The sequence below is a fragment of the Micromesistius poutassou genome (genome assembly GCF_964030765.1).
Source record: "Micromesistius poutassou genome assembly, chromosome: 14".
Lineage (NCBI taxonomy): Eukaryota > Metazoa > Chordata > Actinopteri > Gadiformes > Gadidae > Micromesistius > Micromesistius poutassou.
In genome coordinates this window covers 12,332,482-12,356,276 of record NC_140284.1, presented here as the reverse complement: position 1 = coordinate 12,356,276, position 23,795 = coordinate 12,332,482, and the positions used below count along the sequence as shown (strand labels likewise).

Genomic DNA, 23,795 nt, shown 5'->3' with positions numbered 1-23,795 from the left:
ATGTCATACTGATACCTGACCTAGTATTCTGAGTGTCATACTGATACCTGACCTAGTATTCTGTGTGTCTATTTGCCAGTTGAGCCCAACCTCAGTCTGGATGTGAGTGCCTACGATCTGCTGACATGCAGGGCAGGGAACAGCATCAAGATCCCAGTCTCCATCAGTGGAAGACCAGTTCCCAAGATTACCTGGACCTTCGATGGACCTGCAGAGACGGAGAAGAAGAATGAACTGCACACGCTGCCCATTGATTCTGAGGTCAGAACAAATTTTTGGTTTAAAGTGGTTGCCATGATAAAGTCTTCACTCCTACCCTTGAACCGGTTCAATATTGATGGTTCAGTTCACTGATGATGATGAGGTATCATCATGCTATCTTTGTCATGTGTTGGTCAATACCGCTTCATCATCCTTATCGTATCTTGTACATGTTTTGGCCAGAACGTAGTCATCATGATCATATCTTGTACGTGTGTTGGTCTAGGTGGTGTCTACAGACACCAGCTCACTGCTGACGATCGCAGACAGCAAGCTTAACCACACTGGACGTTACATCCTCAATGCTGAGAGCCCTGCTGGACACAAGGTCCTCAAAGTCAGAGTCAACGTCCTCGGTGAGTGGGTTCCACATTCCTACCTCCACCTCTTCAAACCCGCTCTCCAAACTATCTCTTCAAGCTATCTCTTCAAACTACCTTGACAAATAAATGAACAGAATATCTTCCTGAATCAGCAAAGTTTGAGAGTTGTAACCTAATTATGTCGTTCCTAGCTTGGTTCTAAACCAGGGGTTAGGAGTGCTGAGGTGTATCTATGTAGACCAGGGGTTAGGAGTGCTGAGGTGTCTCTCTGTAGACCAGGGCTTTGGTACTGAGGTGTCCCCCTTTTCAGACCTACCTGGAGCTCCTCAGGACCTGAAGGTCAGTGATGTGACTCGAGGAACCTGCAGGCTGACCTGGAAGCCCCCACAGAGCGACGGAGGGGAGCGGGTTAAGAGTTACTTCATCGAGAGGAAGACTGTTCTGGGCAAAGCCTGGACCAAGGTACCTTGATGCAACATCCATGTTTGCTCTAGCATGAACTTCTGGTCTCCAGATATCATGACACTTGCTGTCCTCTTTTCCAGGTAAACCCATCTTGTTCAGCCCAATCTCTGGTGGTGGCCGACCTGATCAGTGGTCAGGAGTATCTGTTCCGTGTCCGGGCAGAAAACCGCTTTGGATTCGGACCATATGCCGAGACCGTAGATGGCTCCATGGCCAAAGATCCCATCCGTAAGTCAATAACTTCATGTTACTCTTTATGTCGACAATACTTACTACATACTATTCTTTACATCAACAATACTTACCAGAAGAGCTTGCACTAAAGTAGTGTTCCTGTTGTCCCCAGATCCTCCAGACCCCCCGACAAGGCTGAAGATCCAGGCGGTGAAGAAGGACACCATCACCCTGACCTGGAAGGCCCCCAAGAATGACGGTGGTTCCCCTGTCACCCACTACAACATGGACGTGCTCTGCTGGGATGCCAGTGGCACCCAGAAGGAGTCTTGGAGACGGTAATGTACCATTATCACCATCTCCATCTACTAGTCCTGTATCACCATCTCTATCTACTAGACCATTAACACCATCTCTATCTACTCAACCATTATCACCATCTCTATCTACTAGACCATTAACACCATCTCTATCTACTCAACCATTATCACCATCTTTATCTACTAGTCCTGTATCACCATCTCTATCTACTAGACCATTAACACCATCTCTATCTACTAGACCATTAACACCATCTCTATCTATTCAACCATTATCACCATCTCTATCTACTAGACCATTAACACCATCTCTATCTACTAGACCATTAACACCATCTCTATCTACTCAACCATTATCACCATCTCTATCTACTAGATCATTATCACCATCGCTATCTACTAGACCATTATCACCATGTAGATCTACTAGACCATTATCAATATCTCTATCTACTAGACCATATCATCATGTTTTTCTATTAGACGTTATCATCCTCCAAATCAACTAAGGCTAGTGTTCTTCAACCTTTCCATCTCTGATCCCAAAAGACAATTTCAGTGTGTCCATGGGTGTGTTTTGTGCATTGTCACGTGATCCATGTCCAACATAGTTTGAGAATCACAATACTAAGATATCGCTATCTACCAACGTGTCACCATCTCTATCAACTAGTCTTGCCACCTCTATCTACTAAGGTATCACTAACTTTGTCTACTAAAGTCTCACCATCTCTAACTACTAAGGTATGACTAACTTTGTCTACTAAGGTCCCACCAACTACTAAGGTATCACTTTCTCTAACTACTCACATATCATTATCTCTACTCATCTATCAGAGCCATCCGGCTAAAGCTCTCTGTTAAAACCCTGCAGGTGCAACAGGCGAGACATCGAGACCACCTCCTACAAGGTGGAGGACCTGACAGAGGGAGATGAGTATGAGTTCAGAGTGACGGCATACAACGACGCTGGTGCCAGCCGGCCATCGACCACCGCGGGTCCCATCCTACTGCAGGACCAGACCTGTAAGGCCTCAATACTTATGATGTATATCATGACATGAACTCAAAGGTGTCCATCAGCTTGGCCCCTACAGGACAACTAGATGATCATGTTGTAACTGATTAACCTTGGTGGCAGGTGCTCCATCCATCGAGCTGAAGGAGTTCTTGGAGATTGAGCAAGGATTAGACATTAACGTCATGGCGACCATCCGTGGCTGTCCCTTCCCCACCCTCACCTGGTTCAAGGCCCCTCCCCACAAGCCAGAGGACAAGGTGGAGGTCCAATATGACGAACACATCAACAAGATGGTTGCCGACGACAACTGCACACTGCTGATCCAGCAGGGCAAGAGACCAGACACCGGCCTCTACACTCTGGTGGCCTCCAACAGCATGGGCAAGGCCTCCAAAGAGATGAGACTCAATGTCCTCGGTAGGCTTGACCTAGTTCTATATATCAACTGTGGTGAAGTTAGACAGATGTTATAACTGTGGGGAATATAGTCAGATGTTATAACTGTGGAATGCAGTCAGATGTTGGTTATAGCTGTGTTGAATACAGGCAGATGGTATAACATGTGAAATAGAGTCAGAGGTTGGTATAAAGATGTTGGCTGTTTCTAACATCCTGGTCTCCTCAGGCCGCCCCGGGGCTCCCTCTGCCCCCATCAAGTTTGAGGAGATCAGAGAGGACAAGATCACACTGTCCTGGCTGCCTCCTAAAGACGACGGCGGCTCCAAGGTGACCAACTATGTGATCTGGAGGCGCGTGGCCAACAGGAAGACCTGGGTGCAGGTGACCAGCGAGCCCAAGGAGCGGCTGTGGACGGTGGAGGGCCTGATGAAGGGCTACGAGTATGTGTTCCGTGTCATGGCTCAGAACAAGTACGGGGTTGGAGATCCTCTGGACAGCGAGCCGGAGGTGGCCAGGAACATCTGCAGTGAGTCCTATTACTGCAACTTCTAGTCCCGCATTAAGAGCCTTCTTAGATAATCGACGGTCAGATTTGATTGTTTTCTTATCCTATAATATAATGAGGCAGATGTAAATGACTGCTGCTCATCCTATAATATAATGAGGTAGATATGAACGACTGCTGCTCATCCTATAATATAATGAGGTAGATATGATTGAGATGATGCAGAAGAGGGATGCACAGAGATGACTGTACTGTATGGTTTTCAGCTCCACCCGGTCAATGTGAGAAACCCAAAGTGTCCAACATCAGCATGGACTCCATGACGGTGAGCTGGGAGGAGCCAGAGGACGATGGTGGCACGCCCATCACCGGCTACTGGCTGGAGCGCAAGGAGACGGCCTCCAAGCGCTGGGCCCGCGTGACCCGCGACCCCATCCGGCCCATGCCTCTGGGCGAGTCCTACGCGGTGACAGGACTGATCGAGGGCTCCCAGTACCTCTTCAGAGTTATCGCTATCAACGCGGCCGGGCCTGGCCTGCCCAGTCCCTCCACCGACCTGGCCTTCGCCAGAGACCCCATCTGTAAGGAACAGTCCTCCTGAAGCTAAGCTAGGCTATGTATACGTGCTATAGACGGAAGCGCTTAGTCTCTGCTGGAAACACTGTTTTAACACTGTGTGTTATTCTGAACACGCAGTTTGTTTTGTATAATCTTTAGTTCTCAATTTTAAACGTGAAAAAGCTGTAGTCCTAGGCGTTGACCTCTGATCTCTGCACCTACAGCTCCTCCCACACCTCCGACCCCCAAGGTTTCAGACTGGAGCAAGTCCACCGTGGACCTAACGTGGATTCCTCCTCTGAAGGACGGAGGCTCCAGGATTATGGGCTACTGGGTTGAGTACAAGGAGGAGGGCACGGAGGCCTGGGTGAAGGTGAGGACCCTCGTAGAGACCCCAGAGAAAGAGATGGAGACATCACACTACTGCTGGTTCTCACTACATGATGTGCATTCTCTTGTTTTCAGGCCAAGGAGAAGGAGGTGAGAGGCACAAGGTTTGTCATCACAGATCTGAAGACTGGGGGAGTGTACAGGTTCCGCGTGATGGCCTTCAATGCTGCTGGGAACAGTGAACCAGGAGAGGTCCCTGAGGCCCTGGAGGTGAAGGACAGAACCGGTGAGTTACCAGGATCTCCTCAGAACCATGCTCTTCTTTCTTCTTCAACTTCAATCCAACAGACTAAGGCATAGGACCACCAGTCTGAGGCAGCTCAATAATATTTGCAATGGGTATCAGTATAATCTATCCCAGTGTAATGGTGACTATAAGAATGTATCAGAACACAGGTAAAGGTAGAATGTTCTCCCTTATCTCCACAGTTGCTCCTGAATTGGACCTGGATGCATCAGTGAAGGAGAGGATGGTGGTCTATGCAGGCGGGGTGATCCGGATCATCGCTTACGTCTCAGGCCAGCCTCCACCGGAGGTGACCTGGGGTCGGGACGGAGCAGCACTGCCAGCTGAAGCTACCGTGGAGACCACAGCCATCAGCTCTTCTCTGGTCATTAAACCCTGCACCAGGAGGCACCAGGGAGTCTACTCTCTCACTGCCAAGAATGCTGCAGGCGAGAAGAGCAAGAACATCACTGTTGATGTGCTAGGTGAGTGAATCTGATGTCAGCAATATTCACAAACCATGAGGAACCTTTCCTTAATAATAATATAGCTCAGGAAAACAGACCTGAATGAAGTGTATTTTTTTTCTTCCGAAAGACATTTTCTATTGATCAATCAATGTTAGTGACATTAGATGAAGCTGGAAATCATTCACAGCGATCTTGCCCCAGATGAATGTGGTTCTAATGTGGCTTATTTTATATAGTTGACATCGTTACTATGGCGATGCTGCATAAAGAGTTCTCTGTGTTGTTTCTGCTGCGTTCAGGCATCATTGTATGCAAGGAATTGTTATCAGGGTCTACATGGCAGATACAGATTGCAGTGGCGATCTGTGACTTTTTCACCAGGGACGCTGATAAGCCCTCTAATAAGCCTGTAACCGTAGTAGGCCTATCTTAGGAAATGTGTTATTTAGCTGAGCCACTTGGTGGCATGTTGTGCTGTGTCACCTGACTTAAAGCTGAGCTGAATTCAGCTTTAGAAAACTACTAATCTAATATTTTAACATAAATAATGTTAATTAATGAGTTGATTAAATGTTATTTTGTAATTGTTCCGGACCTCATTTGAGAACGCATGATTTATCTGAAACAATGTTTAGAGCCGGTATAATAGAACGTAACCATTTCAGGTGTTCCTGGGTCCGTGGGCATCCCCTTCACGGCTGAGAACCTGACCAGCGACTCGTGCAAGCTCAACTGGTTCTTCCCTGAAGACGACGGTGGCTCTCCCATCACCAACTACGTGATTGAGAAGCGCGAGGAGGGCCGTAAGGCTTGGACCGCGGTGTCCACCACCGTGGCAAGACACAGCGCTGTGGCCCATGGCCTGATGATGGGGAAGGCTTACTTCTTCAGGGTGGCTGTAGAAAACGCCATCGGTGTTGGACCCTTCGCTCAGACACCCTGCGAGATCATCATCAAAGATCCAATCAGTTAGTCAACATTTACCTTGACAATGCTGCTACAACTACCTTAGTTATACCACTGCATTAACCTCAACATTACTGCTGCATAAACGTATTACTACTAGTACTACATTACTACTAGTTATGTCAACAAATCACACTCTACTGACAAATTAACTAGTTCCGTCTGATTTTTCTGAAGTGTCCATAAGAGGATTGTACTGATGCGTGGTGTATCTCTCTGCTCCAGCTGTCCCAGACCGCCCTGAGGAGCTGGAGGTCACTGCTGTCACCAGGGACTACATCAGTGTCACCTGGAAGGCACCCAAGTTTGACGGTGGCTCTGAGGTCATCATGTACATCTTGGAGGCCCGCACCATCGGTAAGGACAAGTTTGTCAGACTTACCAAGGAGAAGCTGATGGAGAGGAGGTATACATATGACGGTTTGAGAGACGGAGACACATACGAGTTCAGAGTCCTCGCTGTGAACGAGGTCGGGGCCAGCAAGCCATCCTTCTGCACCAAGCCCATCACCTGCAAAAATGAACTAGGTGAGGACTTTGAACTTGACTTGTTTTGTGTTTCAAGTATTAAAAAATTGAAGACACAAATTAAAAAATGTGATTCCTTCAATCAATGCTGATGTTGTTTATTTGTTCAGAGCCTCCTACAATCGAGGTGGACTTCAGGGACTCGGTCGTCATTCGCATCGGAGAGAGCTGTCTGCTGCAGGGCCGATACACTGGCAAACCCTCGCCATCCATTATGTGGTACAGGGATGACCAGGAGCTTAAGGCTGACCAGCATGTCATGTTCAAGAACACCCTGACCACCATGTCCCTGGGGCTGATGAAGGCCAAGAGGGAGCACAGTGGCCGCTACGTGGTGGTGGTGGAGAACAGCACCGGCTCCAGGAAGGGAGTCTGCAACATCACTGTAGTCGGTATGGACCAAGCTATCTATCGTTTGTGTGTACTGTACATTATCTATAGTCGGTATAGACCAAGCTATCTATCGTTTGTGTGTACTGTACATTATCTATAGTCGGTATGGACCAAGTTATCTATAGTTTGTGTGCCCTGTACATTATCTAATGTTGGTATTGACCCTGAGTTATGCATAATTGGTATGCACCCTACATTTTCTGTAGTTGGTATAGACCCTAAGTTATCATTACTTGGTGTGTACCCTACATTAGCTGTAGTTGGTGTGTACCCTACAATATCGTGTCCCTAAATGATTTGTAGTTGGTATCGACCCTAATTTATCTATATGAGGTGTACGTCAAAAGAATCGCAGGGGTAAAAAAGTGAATCAACTGTTGCTTTCCAGACCGACCATCTACTCCGGTTGGACCAGTGGTCTTCGAAGAGGTACACAGAGAGTTCATGGTGATCTCCTGGAAGCCTCCTCTTGATAATGGAGGAGTTGACATCTCCAACTACATAATTGAAAAGAGAGACACCAACAGAGATCTTTGGACTACTGTTACATCAGCATCTACAAAGACCATCTGCAAGGTGAGTCCCAAGGACTCATGGCATGCCCCAATACAGTTACTTTGTTGCTCTGCCAAAGTGTTTTTGGTTTAGGACAGGTTTTCTGCATGTTTGTAATGCTGTTTGTCCTTTAGATTCCCAAGCTGACAGAAGGCAGGGAGTACATCATGAGGATCTGTGCTGAGAACATGTACGGCATCAGTGACCCATTGGACTCAGAAGAAATGAAGGCCAAGGACCTCTTCAGTATGTCCTTCCTACTCTTTCTTCTCCAACCTCCCTTCTTTTCCCAAATAGCATAGTCAATGAGTATTATTAAAGCTTGTCATATATTTGTCCTGTAACAATCTTAAATATGTGTCCCTTTTAGGAGTTCCTGAAGCCCCAGAGATGCCGTCAGTCAGAGAGGTGTACGGCACCAATGCCCTGGTGTTGTGGACCCGGCCGCGTGATGGAGGCAAGCCCATTATCAACTACATTCTGGAGAAGAAGGAGCCGACCGCCAAGAGGTGGTCCAGAGCAACCAGGGACCCACTGTACCCCGCCACCCAGTACCGGGTGCAGGACCTCACAGAGGGCTGCCAGTACGAGTTCAGGGTCATGGCTGAGAATGAGCTGGGAACAGGCGACCCCAGTGTCCCATCAAAACCCATCCTTGCCAAAGACCCCATCGGTGAGTAGCCACATCCCTCTTACTTCTTTGTTTTGAGTGTCATTGAAGTGGAAGCTAAGTGTTTTGTCTTGCTTTAGTTCCTCCCAGTCCCCCAGTCACCCCAGAGGCCTACGACAAAACCAAAGACTCCGTCAGTCTCAAGTGGCAGATGCCTCGTCATGATGGCAAGGGCAAGATCTTTGGTTATTTGGTTGAATACCAGAAGCCCGGGGCAGTGGAGTGGATCCAGGCCAATGAGAGTCCGGAGCAGTGCCCTGACCTTCACTACGTGGCCACTGGCCTTGTAGATGGACAGGAGTACACCTTCAGGATCTACACCGTCAATGCTGCCGGCAAATCTGAACCTGCTTACGTCAAGCAGAGCATCAAGGTTCACGATAGACTGGGTAGGTTGAGCACTTTTTACTAACCAGATAGAATGCCAACGGACAGCTTGCTGGCCTTACCCACTGACCCACAATACGTATAACAGGCATGGCCCATCACATCTCAAGTTTTTTTTTTTGTATTTGTCCCTCGGCGACAAAAAGTAATTTCCTAATTTGAACAATGGGTCTCAAATCCAATCATTATCCCCTCCTGATTCTACCAACCTATGTATGCAAGAATGAGAACGGCAGCACCAGGAAAATACATTCTGAATGCAGGAGATTTTATGAATTCATATTTTATTGAATATAAAGGCAAATGTATCTGTTTACTTTGCCAGTAAACAATTGGTTAAGAAGGATTGCAATGGGAAGAGAAATAAAATAAAAAAAAGTGGGCTTGGTTACACTTGCATTTCAATGCAACTTTGTCACAGACATTGCATCCAGAGACTTTATAACATCCAGAAACTATAGTCCAGACCACCAACACTTGACTGCGAGTGGATTGGATGTGATCAAATCTTAATGCTCGCAATGAAATAGTCATATTCAACATTCATTTGGTGTCTACTGTGAAACAGCATGTAAAAAGTGTGTAAACAGCAATTTTCTGTTCCCATTTCAGACCAAAAGCATTGTTCATTACCCTAACCCTTTTTATATATATATATATTTATGCAGCCGTGGACTTCTTAATGTTGTCTGCATCCGGCCCCCATTCAATTGTTCAGACACATATGTTGTAGGCAATAGGCCTTGGAGCATTCCAGGTTTGTTTCCAGCTTTCAGACCCATGCTAACCCACGTCCTTCCCTCTCTTCCTCAAGCCACTTCATTGTCTGTCTGCACTCTCCTGTCCCCTAAAACAGGAAATATAAAGCTAACTTGATCTAATGTGTTGTGTCTTCAGAGGAGCCAGAGCTGTTGCTTGATGCTAACATGTCTCGTGACCACCTGGCCATGCTGGGAACTGACATCACACTGAGTGCCACCATCAGGGGTGTGCCCACTCCTACCGTCAGCTGGAAGAAGAACGACGAAGACACCCCGGCCCATGCCACCATCGTGACCACCGCAAGCAGCAGCAAGCTCTTCATGCCCAAGTGTGTCCGCCCCGACTCCGGGAACTATACCATCACTGTGGAGAACGCAGCTGGGAAGAAATCTGCCACCGTGGTGGTGCTCGTACTGAGTGAGTCAAACAACCAACTATTATTACACAAAAATTGGTTTACACTATAACATTTTAACTCTCTTCTATTCTTACCTTCAGACAAACCTTCCCCGCCCAGAGACCTGGTGTTGTCGGAGGTGACCAGTGAGTCAGCGTACCTGACCTGGAAGGCCCCTGAGGACAATGGAGGAGCGGTGATCTCCCACTACGTCGTGGAGAAGAGGGACGTAGCGGCAGAGCAGTGGGTTCCTGTGTCTGCATCCAATAAGAAGCCCAGCCTGATGGCCATGTACCTGATGGAGGGAATCCAGTACCTCTTCCGTGTGGCTGCTGAAAACCAGTTTGGCAGGAGCGACTACGTGGTGACCAAGACTCCCATCAAGGCTGTGGATCCTCTCTGTGAGTGCTGCTGAACACAAGGAGCATGGACTGTAAAATCCTCTTGGGTTAAAATTAGATTAATGTTAGATTCATAAAGATTAAGACTAATAACTAAATTTATTAATTAATTATTTAACAAATATTATATAAATTAATTAACAAATATAATTAATAAATTAATTGACTTCCAGATCCCCCTGGACCACCAAAGAACCTTCACCACACTGACGCTGACAAAACTGAGGTGTGGTTGGAATGGGAGTGGCCTGACAGGACAGGAGGAAGTGACATCACTGGATTCATCGTGGAGCACCAGGAAGACGGTCAAGCCGACTGGGTCGCGTTCAAGACAGTTTCCAACAACCACAGCCATGTGACCGGGCTTGTGGAGGGCAAGACATACCGCTTCAGGGTGAAGTCTCAGAACGCAATCGGAGTCAGCCGTCCAGATACTAGTGTTCCCGTCACATGCCAAGAGAAGACATGTAAGACACTATTTTTTAATATTTTAAGAACATTTATGTATAAGAAATTAAAACAATGATCTTGACATGGTTGTTGTCTATCTTTCTAGTGCCACCAACTATTGAAGTTGACGTGAAGCTGATTGAGGGTCTCGTGGTGAAGGCAGGAGCTACCATTGTGCTGCCTGCTAAGATGACTGGCATCCCCACCCCCACTGCCAAATGGATGAGTGATGGCAAGGAAATTATGTCTGAAGGCCACCACAGCATAGAGTCTACTGGATCCTCCTCCATTCTCACCATCCCAGGGAGCGTGAGAGGAGACACTGGAGAGTACCTCCTTACAGTCTCCAACCCAGCAGGGAGCAAGACGGCGGCCCTGCATGTCACGGTCCTGGATGTGCCCAGCGCCCCCATAGAACCGGTCAACATCCTGGAGGTCACACCTGACTTCATGATGATCCAGTGGAGGGCACCAAAAGACGATGGAGGCACCCCAGTCACCAACTATGTGGTGGAGAAGAAGGATGTGAAGAAGCCCTGGGAGCCCTGGTCAGTGGTCAGCTCCAGTGGCATCAGCACCAAGGCCAAAGTGTCCAGGTTGGAAAAGGGTCGTGAATACATTGTCCGCATCCGGGCGGAGAACAAAATTGGCATCGGAGCTGGGCTGGAGAGTCCTCCCACTATTGCCAAGCATATGTTCGACCCTCCCAGCCCCCCAGGCCTTCCGGAGTGCTCTGATATCACAGAGAACGCTGTGACGGTGGAGTGGACTCCGCCTGATAATGACGGCGGTAGCCCCGTCAGTGGATATGTGATTGAAAGGCGAGAGATGACCGGCAAATGGATCCGTGTGAACAAGACTCCCGTCCTGGATCTCAGATATAGAGTCTCAGGCCTATTTGAGGGAAATAGCTATGAATTCAGAGTGTTTGCAGAAAACGTTGCTGGAATCAGTGGACCTTCCCCTATTTCTGACCCCGTAAAGGCCACCCGTGCCCTGACCAAACCTGGGCCACCTGGAAGCCCCAAACTCAAGGACTGGAGCAAATCATATGCAGACCTCTGCTGGATAAAGCCAACCAGAGATGGAGGCAGCCCCATCCTAGGCTATTCGGTTGAAGCCCAGAAATCAGGCAGTGCACAATGGGATAAAATTAACAAAGACAACATTAAGATCTGTGCCTTCAGAGTTCAAGGTCTTATTGAGGGAATGGAGTATAGGTTCCGCATCAGAGCCATCAATAAGATTGGAGAAAGTGAACCCAGGGAGCTCTCTGAGACGGTTCTGGCCAAAGATATCTTGGTGCCCCCAGAAGTTGTGGTGGATGTATCATGCCGTGACTCCCTCACAGTCAGGGCAGGCCAGAGCATCAGCCTGATCACCAGGGTGAAGGGCCGACCTGATCCTGAGATCACATGGACCAAAGACGCCAGAGCTATGAGCAGAGACAAACGCATTGAAATGAACAATAACTACCCACTATGTGAGCTTGTCATCTCTAATGCTGTAAGGGAAGATTATGGTAAATATGCCATTTCTGCCAAGAACAGCAGTGGACTGGCCCAGGCTACCATCATTGTCAACGTTTTGGATGTTCCAGGGCCTTGCCAGAACCTTAAGGTGGCATATGTGACCAAGAAATCCTGTATGGTTTCGTGGGAGAACCCAGAAGATTATGGAGGTACTGAGATCACTCAGTACACCATTGAGTCTCGCCAGCCCAGCCAGAGAGGATGGACCGTAATCTCTAATGACTTCACCAAACGTCAGATGAAGGCTCCTCTTACTGAGGGATGTGAGTACTTCTTCCGGGTCAGTGCACAGAATAAAATCGGTTCTGGTCCTTCCATTGAGTCCAAGACCGCTGTACTGGCAGTGGATCCCATTGAGAAGCCCGGGGAACCCATTGACTTCCACATTTCTGAAATTGGCAAGACCTTCTGCTTCCTTAAGTGGAAGAAGCCAGAGTACGATGGCGGTAGTCGGAATATAGGTTACCATGTGGAGAAGAAGCCTAAAGAAGCTGAGGAGTGGGAGAGGCTACATAAGGGAGCCATCAAGGAGACCTACTTCATGGCTGACCGATGCATTGAGAACCAGATCTATCAGTTCAGGGTCCAGACTAAAAATGAAGGTGGAGAAAGTAACTGGGTGACCACAGATGAAGTTTTGGTGAAGGAACAGCTGGTGGAGCCAGAAATCAAGATTCAACTGGATGCGACTCTTGTTGTCAGGGCTGGAGACTGTATCGCTATTGAGGCAACTATCAAGGGAAAGCCACAGTGTGAGGTCAAATGGACCAAGGACGAGAGCACCAAAGAAATCAGGAAGGGTCTCAGGCATCAGTTGGAATCCGGTGCCGACTTCTCCAAGCTGCTCGTCACTGGAGCCAGGCGCACAGACAGTGGCAAATACATTGTTACGGCCTCCAACCTTGCTGGAACCTGCTCTGCTGATGCTAAGGTCAATGTCCTGGACAGACCTGGGCCCATCAACGACCTCAAGATCTCAGGCATCACAACTGACAGGTGCCAACTGGACTGGGAGGTTCCTGAAGACGATGGTGGCTGTGAGATCTACAACTACATCATTGAGAAATGTGAGACCAAGAGAGGAGTCTGGTCTGTCCATTCTAACGCAGTGATCACCAACAAGGCTAGAGTTACCCGCCTCACTGAGGGCAACGAGTACACCTTCAGAGTGCGTGCAGAGAACAAGATGGGCCCCGGCCCAGCAGTTCAGAGCGACACAATGGTAGCTGGTACACAGTTCAACGTCCCTGGGGCTCCTGATACACCTGAAGTAACCAAGATTGCCAAGGAAGAGATGAGTGTACAGTGGTCTGAGCCAGAGAGAGACGGGGGCAAGTCCATCATAGGATACCTGTTGGAGAAGAAGGAGGAGCATGCAGTCAGATGGTCTCCTGTTAACAAGGATGCCGTCCCTACAACTCGTCTGACTGTGACTGGACTCCTGCCTCTCCATGAGTATCAGTATAGAGTCAAAGCTGTGAACGAAATCGGGGTTGGCGCTGCCAGCAAGCCTTCAGTGGCCATCACTGCTAAAGACTCAATTGGTAAGCCACAGACAATAAATAGAATGAAAATGTATGACTTTTTGTTTGTTTTCTGTATCCGTAATGACAGCAGTATTTACTTTTTAGAGAAGTGATAGTTAAATCTGTCCCACACATATGTCACGTCATTTTAGAACCCCCTGCACCACCAACCAACCTGAAGGTCCTGGACAGCACCAAGTCATCCATCTCCTTGGGCTGGACCAAGCCTGTCTCGACTGGCGGTGTGCCCCTCATCGGCTACGTGGTGGAGATCAGGGTGAAGGGAACCGCCAAGAAGGATGAGGGCTGGAAGAGGTGCAACGTGGCTGCCCAGCTGGTGGTGTGTCACTTCACCATCAGTAGTCTGGACGAGAAACTGGAGTATGAGTTCAGAGTGTCTGCCCAGAACCAGGTGGGAATGAGCCTGCCCTGCAACCTGGAAGGAGCTGTGATGCCCAGAGAGATCCTAGGTGAGACCTTCTCAGTCCTAATGTAGAAGAGAATAATTAAATTAGCTTAAACGAGTGTAAAGCCAATGTTACGTTTGATTTGTCAGATGGGATAGCCGTGATGAATCCTCAGAAACGGGTTGGAACTGAACCTAACCCTAACCCTAACCCTTAACAGAGGGGTTCAGTTCTAACCCCTTAACAGAAACTCCACTCTGACGCCTGTTCTTCACTCCAACAGAGTCTCCAGATATTGACCTGGATGCCAATCTGAAGCAGGGTCTGACCGTGAGGGCTGGGTGTCCCATCAGACTCTGTGCTACCATCAAAGGTAGACCTCCTCCCACCGTGACCTGGAGACGTATGGGTATCGACAACGTGGTGAGGAAGGGTCATGTGGACATCATCGACACTATGACCTTCCTGGTCATCCCTGACAGCACCCGTGACGACTCCGGCAAATACTGCCTGACCCTGCAGAATGCTGCTGGGGAGAAGGCTGTGTTTGTCAATGTCAAGGTTCTTGGTGAGTTACACTTTAATAGTTATTCATAGCAACTCAACCTCTTCCATCCGATCCCATCCGTCGATCTAGGCCTTGCTCCTCTATGTCCATCAATAGGAGGCATACCTGAATGAATTTTCTCTTAGATGAAGGATTATGGTGAGCAACGAATTAAAGAACATTTGTCCAACAGACACCCCAGGGCCTGTGGTGAACATCGAGGCTACAGACATCCAACAGACCTCTGCCAAACTGTCATGGAGTCCACCGGAGGTAGACGGCGGTAGTGAGGTCACTCATTACATCGTTGAGAAGCGCGCCGTCGATCGCAAAACATGGGCCGTTGTGAAGGGAGAAGTTGAGATAGACAAGATTCCCTTAAAGGTGGGCGGTCTGACGGCTGGCACGGATTACTACTTCAGAGTCACAGCAGTCAACCAGTACGGGCCCGGAGTCCCCAAGGTCTCCCCTACCTCCTACCTGGCCTCCGACCCTACCAGTACGTATGGCTTACAGATTAATACCTTGATATGTTTCCCTACATTCATCCTCTTTGGTCATCTTCATTCCATTCATTATAATCACCAGTTTTTCATGTGCCATATATACCGACATGAAAGTTCATCCGCCCATTCAAGTAACTTGTATCTGTGTTCCTCTAGGTAAGCCTGACCCTTGTGAGAAGATTGAGGTCTTGGAGATCACCAAGAACAGTGCTACAGTGGGCTGGGTGAAGCCCATGAGGGATGGAGGTGTTAAAATTGACGGTTACGTTATTGAATACGTCGAGGTCAAACCTCCCCCACCCCCAGCTGCACCTGTGGAGGTTCGCTTTCTAGCTGCTTGTCAACCTCATCAATGCCTCTTACTTGATGTTCTTCTTAGATTATATTAATAATTTATCATAATAATAACAGAGATGATATGTCATGTTGCAGGTTCCAGAGGGAGAGGAACCTCCTCCTCCTGCCCCAGAGCCGGTGGTGGAGGAAGATGAGGAAGAGGATGAGGAGAAGGAGAGGGAGGTGTGGAACGCCTACACCACCGTTAAGGGTCTCAGTGTCTCCGTCAGTGGCCTGAAGGAGGGCAAGAGGTACAAGTTCAGAGTCGCTGCCAAGAACATCATCGGCTGCAGCTCCTTCACTGAGACCCGAGAGGCCTCTGAGATCAAGGAACAGATCTGTGAGTCACCTAGTTCAGCGTTCACCTGCCTTCTCTTCTTTCAACACCTATTTATATTTTTCCTCATTCAACATGGTGGATTTATACTCCTTATTCAACACGTTATATTTCTACTCCTAGTTCAACATGTTGTGTTTCTACTCCTCATTCAACACTGTGTGTTTCTACAGTGGAGCCCAAGATCGTCATGGCTGAGATGGTGAGTGCCAAGGCGGGGGCCAAGCTGAGGATCGAGGCGGTGGTTTCTGGTAAACCGGTGCCCATCTGTAAGTGGATGCGTGGGGAGAACGTGGTGGTGCCGTCCAGCCGCCTGGCAGTCCACAAGTCTGCCAACCTGTGTGTCCTCATCATCAAGGATGTGTCCAGGATGGACAGCGGAGAGTACAGCCTGTCAGCGGAGAATAGCTGTGGCAAAGTGGAGGAGGCCCTCAAGATCATCATCAGAGGTCCCTATTATTTCTATCACTTTAACTGTCACTATTGTTACTGTCATTACTGGCCCTATTTTACAATACATGTGTGGTTCATGGTGACTATATTACCACTCTTAGGTTACTGGGGATGTGAGTTTAGTAATACCTCTGGTGAAGGGTTATGTTGGCACTACAATACCTCTGTGGTGGAGGGTGGAGTGGCTACTATAACAGTATCATGTGTGTTTTCCAGATATCCCTGGAGCTCCAGAGGGTCCGGTGGAGATCAGCGACATCGACTCTGATGCCTGTTCTCTGTCCTGGAACAAGCCCCTGGAGGACGGAGGCAGCCCAATCACCAACTACGTGGTGGAGAAGTGTGACGTGACCCGGGGAGACTGGGTGAACGCCGTCTCTTCTTGTGGGAAGACGAGTTGCAGGCTGGGCAAGCTGATCCCAGGGAAGGAGTACGCCTTCCGCATCCGGGCAGAGAACCGCTTCGGCATCTCTGATCCAATCCAGTCCGACCGCATGGTGGCCAAGTTCCCCTTCCGTAGGTTCACACGTTACACATGCTACACCTTTAATACCTATTACACATGCTACACCTTTAATACTTATTACACATGCTACACCTTTAATACTTATTACACCTACTACACCTTTAATACTTATTACACATGCTACACCTTTAATACTTATTACACATGCTACACCTTTAATACTTATTACACATGCTACACCTTTAATACTTATTACACCTACTACACCTTTAATACTTATTACACCTACTACACATTTAATACTTATTACACCTACTACACCTTTACTACTTATTACACGTACTACACCTTCACTAGACATTACATATACTACACCTTCACTTTACATGACATCTACTACACATTTAATACTTATTACATCTACTACACCTTTACTATAAATAACACATACTACAGACATCCAACAGACCTCTGCCAAACTGTCATGGAGTCCACCGGAGATAGACGGCGGTAGTGAGGTCACTCATTACATCGTTGAGAAGCGCGAGATATACTACACCATTTCTACTAATTACACATACTAAACCTTTAATACCGATTACACATGCTACACTTTTAATACTTATTACATATACTACACCACTACATTTAATACATTTTAAATGTACTAACTCTGTAGTAACTCTGTTACTACGTGTCATACAAACAACATGTTTACTACAATTTACACATACTATATGTTTTCACACAATACTGCAGAAGCACCACTGGGCTGCACAACAGGCACTGCTGTGGTTAACATGGTTGCACTGTCTTTGCTACCAATAGAGATTCCAGACGAGCCCCTTAACTGCCACATCAACAAGACAAACAAGGACTGCATGTTTGTGGCCTGGGAGAAACCAGAGAGCGACGGTGGCAGCCCTATCACCGGCTACTACATCGAGAGGAAGGAGAGGAACAGCCTGCTCTGGGTCAAAGCCAACGACACAGTGGTCCGCACCACAGAGTACCCATGTGCCGGCCTCATCGAGGGCCTGGAGTACACCTTCAGAGTGTCCGCCATCAACAGAGCTGGCCAGGGCAAGCCCAGCAAGAAGACCGACTTCATCACCGCCAGGACCCCCATTGGTAAGGGCTGGTCCTCCCCCTCACAGCCTTTTATTAATTTACACTATATGATTATATATATATATTAGTACTGTCAGTTAAACGCGTTATTAACGGCGTTAACGCAAACCCATTTTAACAGCGTCAATTATTTGCTCCAAGTGTGATTGACTGCTCCAAGTGAGAATGTTGAGAAATTGAACACTACAGTAGGCTATATGGCAATGTTGTTTTCAATAAAAGAAAATTTGCACAAAGCAAGCCGATCCACTTTTCCAAGTTGATAAGAGCATTAAAATGAGAAAAAATAATGGGACAAAAAGAAATCAAGGGACATTTAGAATAAATAAAAATGTGCAATTAATTGCGATTAATCGCGAGTTAACTATGACATTAATGCAATTAATCGCAATTAAATATTTGAATCGTTTGACAGCACTAATATATATATATATATATGTAGGACGACAAGCACCACAGAACCCGCGGTTATTGTTCTTATCTTGGTAATTAAAGAGTTTAATTAAATATTTCCATTCCCCTTATAGACACACCAGGCAAACCAGAAATTCTGGATGTGACCAAGAACTCTGTGAGTCTGGTGTGGAACCGACCGAAGAACGATGGAGGCAGTAGAATCGTGGGCTACTACGTGGAGTACACCAGGGTGCCCGGGGATGCCTGGCTGAGGAGCAACACCAGCAGCCAGAATGTCCCCAGGGAGGAGTACACCGTCCCCGGCCTGGAGAGAGACCTGACGTACCAGTTCAGAGTCATCGCCAAGACCGCCGTCAACATCAGCAAACCCTCCGAGCCCTCCGACCCCGTTCTGGTCTGCACTGAGAACGGTACAATACTGGAGCTCACTCACATATAATGCTCACGCAATGCTTACTTATTGCTTACCTAATGCTAACATAACACTTCAGGGCATTTTGACAAATGGACACCTTTTCATTTCAAAATAGATCTACTCTTAGCCTTTGATGTACACAATATGAACGTAAATAAGAATGAAACATATACTTATATTTGTCTAATTCTTTATTGTGCCCCTGACTGCTACTTGCTGAACTGCAGTTCTACCAAGTGTGGAGCTCAATGCTAAGATGCAGAAGGGGCTCATGGTGAAGGCCGGAGCCACGGTCCTGCTGGAGGCAGAGGTGTTTGGTAAACCCATGCCCAAGGTGACCTGGAAGAGAGGAGATGACAGCCTCCGCTCAGCAGAGGGCCTCACTATCTCCAACCAGAGACAACAGTTCCAGCTGGAGATGACCAGTGTGACAAAGGAACACAGTGGAACCTACACAATCACAGCACAGAACGCTAGTGGATCCAAGACAGCAGAGGTCATCGTCAAGGTTTTAGGTGCGTCAAGGTTATCAAATCATGTTGGTCTACTTCCTGCAGTCGAGTCATCTTCATGAAATGATTGACTTAATTGACTTATTCTAAAATTATGTTAGAAGTAACAAACCAACTGATATTGTGTTGGATTCTGAAAGCTAACAGTATCCACCTTGTGTCCAGATGTGCCTGGCCCACCTGCTAGTGTCCAAATCTCCGAGGTGTTTGCAACCAGCGTGATGGTGCGCTGGGAACCCCCACTGAACGACGGGGGAGCCATTGTCAGCCACTACATTGTGGACAAGCGTGAGACCAACAGGACAAACTGGGCACAGGTCTCAGCCAAGATCCATGCCGACACCCATGAGTGCAGCGTGGAGAAGCTGATCGAGGGTCGTGAGTACCAGTACCGCGTTCGTGCTGAGAACAGCTGGGGAGTGGGAGAGGCCTTCATCAGCAACCCTGTGGTCGCCAGAAATCCCTACAGTAAGTCCAGACTGTCTAACCCCAACTGGTAAACTTTCAGTAAGTCCAGAATGTCTAACCCCGACTGTCTAAACCAAACTGGTAAACAGTCCAGAATTTCTAACCCAAACTGGCTTAGTGTTTCAGTCAGTCCTGACTAACTATCCCTCACTGACTAACTGTTAATAAGACTGTCTAACCCAGCCCTTGAACTGTTTCTCATTCCAATGTTGTTTAAAAACCTTCTGTGGAACCTTCCGTCTCTCTGGAATGACCCCTGAACTTGATATGACCCCTAGCTGTGCCTGGCCCATGCGAGGCTCCAGTCATCACCAACGTCACCAAGGACCACATGACGGTCAGCTGGAAGGAACCGGCAGACGATGGGAAGTCCCCCATCCTGGGCTACGTCCTAGAGAAGAAAGAGAGCAAGGAGATGCAATGGATTAAGTTGAACCGGAAGCCTATTATGGAGCGTATGCTGGAGGTATCCGGCCTTTCAGAAGGAGCAGAGTATGACTTCAGAGTCATCGCTCTCAACCTGGCAGGTCCAGGTACACCTAGTGAACCTTCCAACTCAACCTACGCCCTGGACCCCATCAGTGAGTCTATCCCCTTACCTTTCAATTCAACTAATTCCACAAACGTGATGTGTCCTAAAGACTGTGTCATGATCATTTGCATTATAAAGTTACAGTATGAATGATCGAGTTCTGAGGTGTGATCTGTGCTTCAGACCCTCCTGGCCCAGTAGTGAACCCCGGCGTGACAGACACCACCAACTGCACCATCAGTCTGGCCTGGAGCGTCCCGGCCAGCAACGGAGGAAGTCCCGTGCTGGGATACCTGGTGGAATGCAAGAGGACCGACGCAACCGACTGGATCCGCTGCAATGTTCCCAAGAACCTGCAGGACACCAGTTACATCATCCAGAACCTCATCGATAAGTCTGAGTACCAGTGCCGCATCACCGCCGTCAACAAGGTCGGCTTCAGTGAGCCCTGTGAGGTTCCAGGAAAGCATGTCGCCAAAGACATCATGGGTATGTTACTGTGTTCATTTTATATGCTGAAATTATCGTATTCAGGCACAGTATTTTTAGTGGATGGTCTCCTGTAATTGATGGGGTTATTGTTGTGTGTAGAAGGTTATCTTGATGATGGTTGTTGTGGGCAGTTCCTCCAGAGGCAGTGTTGAGTGCAGAGCTGAAGGAGGTGCTAGAGCTGCGCGCTGGAGCCACCATGAACCTCCAGGCCACCATCAAGGGCCGTCCCACTCCCAGGATCATCTGGGCCAAGATGAACACCAACATCAAGGACCGCCAGGGAATCGTCATCAAGTCCACAGCCACAGACACACTGGTTAAAGTGGAGAACGTGAACCGATACGACGCTGGAAAGTACATCCTAAGCCTGGAGAGTGTGTGTGGCATGAAGATGTACACCATTGTCGTCAAGGTCTTGGGTAAGTTCAAAGTTCCAATGATTGTTCATCATTTAATAACCAGTTAATTTATACCAGAGACAAGTTCCAATCAACCCATCATAATATCTATTTTCAATGTGTAGAAGGTTTAGTGTTGTGTGATGTATATCTCCTGGGTGTTAACGTTGTGTTGTTGTGTCTCCAGACACTCCGGGGCCACCCGTCAACCTGATGGTGAAGGAACACTCCAAGGACAGTGCCTCCATCATCTGGGACGCTCCTATGATCACTGGGGGCTACGACATCACACACTACATCGTTGAAAAGCGGGATGCTGAAAGGAAAGCCTGGTCCATCGTCTCCAACAACTGTGCTAAGACTTCCTTCAAGGTTCCCGATCTGGAGGCCGGTAGATCCTTCTGCTTCAGGGTCTCTGCAGTCAACGAGCTGGGCATCGGAGAGGGCTGTGAGACTGTAGACGCTGTCAGAGCTTCAGGTGGGTGTCCTAGCCACCAATTCTTAGGTCATCTTTAGGTGATCATTTCTTTAGTAGGACATGTAACCGAAGAGATGTGATCTTCCAGAGGAGCTTGTGTTTGTGACATGCTATGGAATATGAAATCTAACTGAAGAGATGTGTTTTTACAGAGGAGCCTGGCCCTGTGATGGACTTCAAGACCCTGTTGGTTACCAAGGACTCCTGCACCCTGAGCTGGAAGAAGCCTCTCTCGGATGGAGGCAGCCGTATTATCTGCTACGTCCTGGAGGTTTTGAATGGAGATGATAAGTACAAGGAGCTTATGAGGTCGAAGAACATGCAGTACAGTGCCAAGGACCTGATTGTGGACCATGAGTACAACTACCGGGTGATGGCAGTCAACGACTCTGGAGATAGTCCCGCCAAGGAGCTGGCCGTGATCGCCAAGGACCAGATCAGTACGTTATCTTCACCATGTTCTTTACTGAGTTTCTCTGTACACCTCAATGATTACATTTGATTAATCCTGGAATTAAACATGATGTATTTGGAATATAGAGAGATGCTTCAAAGTTCAAATATTTCCATGTATTCATCCTTCAGTTCATCCTACCTGTGACTTGCGTGAGCTCCCCAACATGTGCTACATCGCTAAGGAGGGTAGCAACGTGCGTCTGAAGATCCCTATCATCGGCAAACCAACACCTAAGGTGTCCTGGAAGAAGGGTGATGATGAGGACTTGACAGACACAGGCAGAGTGTCTGTGGAGTTCACAGCTGTAAACACCACCTTGCTGATCAGGGACTGCCAGAGATCTGATGCTTCCAAGTACACCATCACCCTGAGGAACAGCGCTGGGACCAGGGAGTCCACCATTTTCCTCAGGTCAGCATGGGACTCTCCTCCCCCCCATGGCAAAGCATCCGTTAGAGAGATGTGTTAAGACCCTATACCGTCCATACACTACCAATAGCTACACTACTGTACTGATGTATGTGATCATATTTCAGGGTGGTGGGTAAACCAGGCATCCCCATCCAGCCAGTGAAGTTCAAGGATGTGACCGCTGACGGCGCCACACTAAGGTGGGGTACTCCCAAGGATGATGGAGGGTCTGAGATCACCAACTACATCCTAGAGAAGAGAGACTCCATCACCAACATGTGGGTGACGGTGTCCTCCTTCGTGGACACCAACTCTATGAGGGTCACCGGTCTTCATGAAGGCACCGAGTACATCTTCAGAGTTTGTGCAGAAAACAAGTATGGCGTGGGAGAAGGACTCAAGTCTGAGCCTCTTGTTGCCAAGCATCCATTCAGTAAGTTCCCACCAACATGGCCAGATGGCCTTTTTCAGCTTCAGTGCATGGGGATGGCTCATGGTTCTGTCGTTCCTCCCTCAGATGTTCCTGACGCGCCTGCTCCACCTCAAATGTTGAGCATGCGCCACGACTCAGCCTACCTGGCGTGGTCTGACCCCCGCAAAACTGGCGGCTCTCCCATAACTGGTACATCATCCACGCTGAGATAGTCATTAAACACTCATCTATACTGAGATAGTCATAAAAACACGCAACCACACTGAGATTGTCATTAAAACACTCAACCACACTGAGATAGTCATTAAAAGACTCAACCACACTGAGATACAGCCATTAAAACACTCATCTTTACTGATATAGTCATTCAAACACTCAACCACACTGAGATACAGCCATTAAAACACGTAGGACTCATATGTTTTGAGTGTAAAGGGGTACAGGTGACAGCAGCCTCGTCTCTTCTTCAGGCTACCATGTGGAGTACAAGGAGAGGAACAGCATGCTGTGGAGGAGAGCCAGCCAGGCGGCCATCAGGATGAAGGACCACAAGGTGACCGGTCTGACTGAAGGAATGGAGTACGAGTTCAGAGTCATGGCGATTAACCTGGCTGGCATCGGCAGACCAAGCCTTCCTACAGACCCCTATGTGGCCCTGGATCCCATTGGTGAGTTAGGTTCTCTGTGGTTTCAACCTTTGACTTTAGGTGCACCACTCAGTTCTAGACCTTTTGCGGACCATCTCATACGCAAACGGTAAACAAATTGACAAACACCCAGGCATTGGCTGAGCAGAGTACCAATGCCCCCTTTTATTATTTCTATAATTATTACTGAAAGAAGGCCATGGCCAGTGGGAAAGATTGAAAAGATTAGTAATCAACGTTGCTTTTATGTGCTCCATTATGTTTATTTAACAA

At 47.9% G+C, this 23,795-nt stretch overlaps 1 protein-coding gene across 6 annotated transcripts in view; it reads left to right on the top strand.

Annotated features, from left to right (window-relative positions):
* Positions 1 to 23,795, top strand: part of LOC311358382 (titin-like) — a 150,724-nt gene that overhangs the window by 78,889 nt on the left and 48,040 nt on the right. For all 6 annotated transcript variants that reach the window (XM_084478402.1, XM_084478401.1, XM_084478400.1 and 3 more), the window contains 43 exons: positions 80 to 261; positions 488 to 617; positions 895 to 1,046; positions 1,130 to 1,277; positions 1,396 to 1,561; positions 2,418 to 2,569; positions 2,685 to 2,981; positions 3,190 to 3,489; positions 3,735 to 4,049; positions 4,251 to 4,399; positions 4,492 to 4,642; positions 4,846 to 5,127; positions 5,778 to 6,080; positions 6,304 to 6,606; positions 6,717 to 6,998; positions 7,388 to 7,575; positions 7,689 to 7,800; positions 7,925 to 8,227; positions 8,305 to 8,613; positions 9,509 to 9,790; positions 9,872 to 10,171; positions 10,345 to 10,638; positions 10,728 to 13,697; positions 13,832 to 14,149; positions 14,370 to 14,654; positions 14,827 to 15,132; positions 15,296 to 15,459; positions 15,572 to 15,815; positions 15,986 to 16,261; positions 16,482 to 16,781; positions 17,560 to 17,862; positions 18,390 to 18,689; positions 18,922 to 19,209; positions 19,372 to 19,674; positions 19,953 to 20,255; positions 20,390 to 20,695; positions 20,830 to 21,117; positions 21,284 to 21,574; positions 21,727 to 22,014; positions 22,160 to 22,442; positions 22,568 to 22,875; positions 22,960 to 23,064; positions 23,346 to 23,543. In XM_084478402.1, coding sequence (XP_084334528.1) covers positions 80 to 261; positions 488 to 617; positions 895 to 1,046; positions 1,130 to 1,277; positions 1,396 to 1,561; positions 2,418 to 2,569; positions 2,685 to 2,981; positions 3,190 to 3,489; positions 3,735 to 4,049; positions 4,251 to 4,399; positions 4,492 to 4,642; positions 4,846 to 5,127; positions 5,778 to 6,080; positions 6,304 to 6,606; positions 6,717 to 6,998; positions 7,388 to 7,575; positions 7,689 to 7,800; positions 7,925 to 8,227; positions 8,305 to 8,613; positions 9,509 to 9,790; positions 9,872 to 10,171; positions 10,345 to 10,638; positions 10,728 to 13,697; positions 13,832 to 14,149; positions 14,370 to 14,654; positions 14,827 to 15,132; positions 15,296 to 15,459; positions 15,572 to 15,815; positions 15,986 to 16,261; positions 16,482 to 16,781; positions 17,560 to 17,862; positions 18,390 to 18,689; positions 18,922 to 19,209; positions 19,372 to 19,674; positions 19,953 to 20,255; positions 20,390 to 20,695; positions 20,830 to 21,117; positions 21,284 to 21,574; positions 21,727 to 22,014; positions 22,160 to 22,442; positions 22,568 to 22,875; positions 22,960 to 23,064; positions 23,346 to 23,543 — 13,527 coding nt within the window. The remainder of the gene's footprint in view (positions 1 to 79; positions 262 to 487; positions 618 to 894; positions 1,047 to 1,129; positions 1,278 to 1,395; positions 1,562 to 2,417; positions 2,570 to 2,684; positions 2,982 to 3,189; positions 3,490 to 3,734; positions 4,050 to 4,250; positions 4,400 to 4,491; positions 4,643 to 4,845; positions 5,128 to 5,777; positions 6,081 to 6,303; positions 6,607 to 6,716; positions 6,999 to 7,387; positions 7,576 to 7,688; positions 7,801 to 7,924; positions 8,228 to 8,304; positions 8,614 to 9,508; positions 9,791 to 9,871; positions 10,172 to 10,344; positions 10,639 to 10,727; positions 13,698 to 13,831; positions 14,150 to 14,369; positions 14,655 to 14,826; positions 15,133 to 15,295; positions 15,460 to 15,571; positions 15,816 to 15,985; positions 16,262 to 16,481; positions 16,782 to 17,559; positions 17,863 to 18,389; positions 18,690 to 18,921; positions 19,210 to 19,371; positions 19,675 to 19,952; positions 20,256 to 20,389; positions 20,696 to 20,829; positions 21,118 to 21,283; positions 21,575 to 21,726; positions 22,015 to 22,159; positions 22,443 to 22,567; positions 22,876 to 22,959; positions 23,065 to 23,345; positions 23,544 to 23,795) is intronic.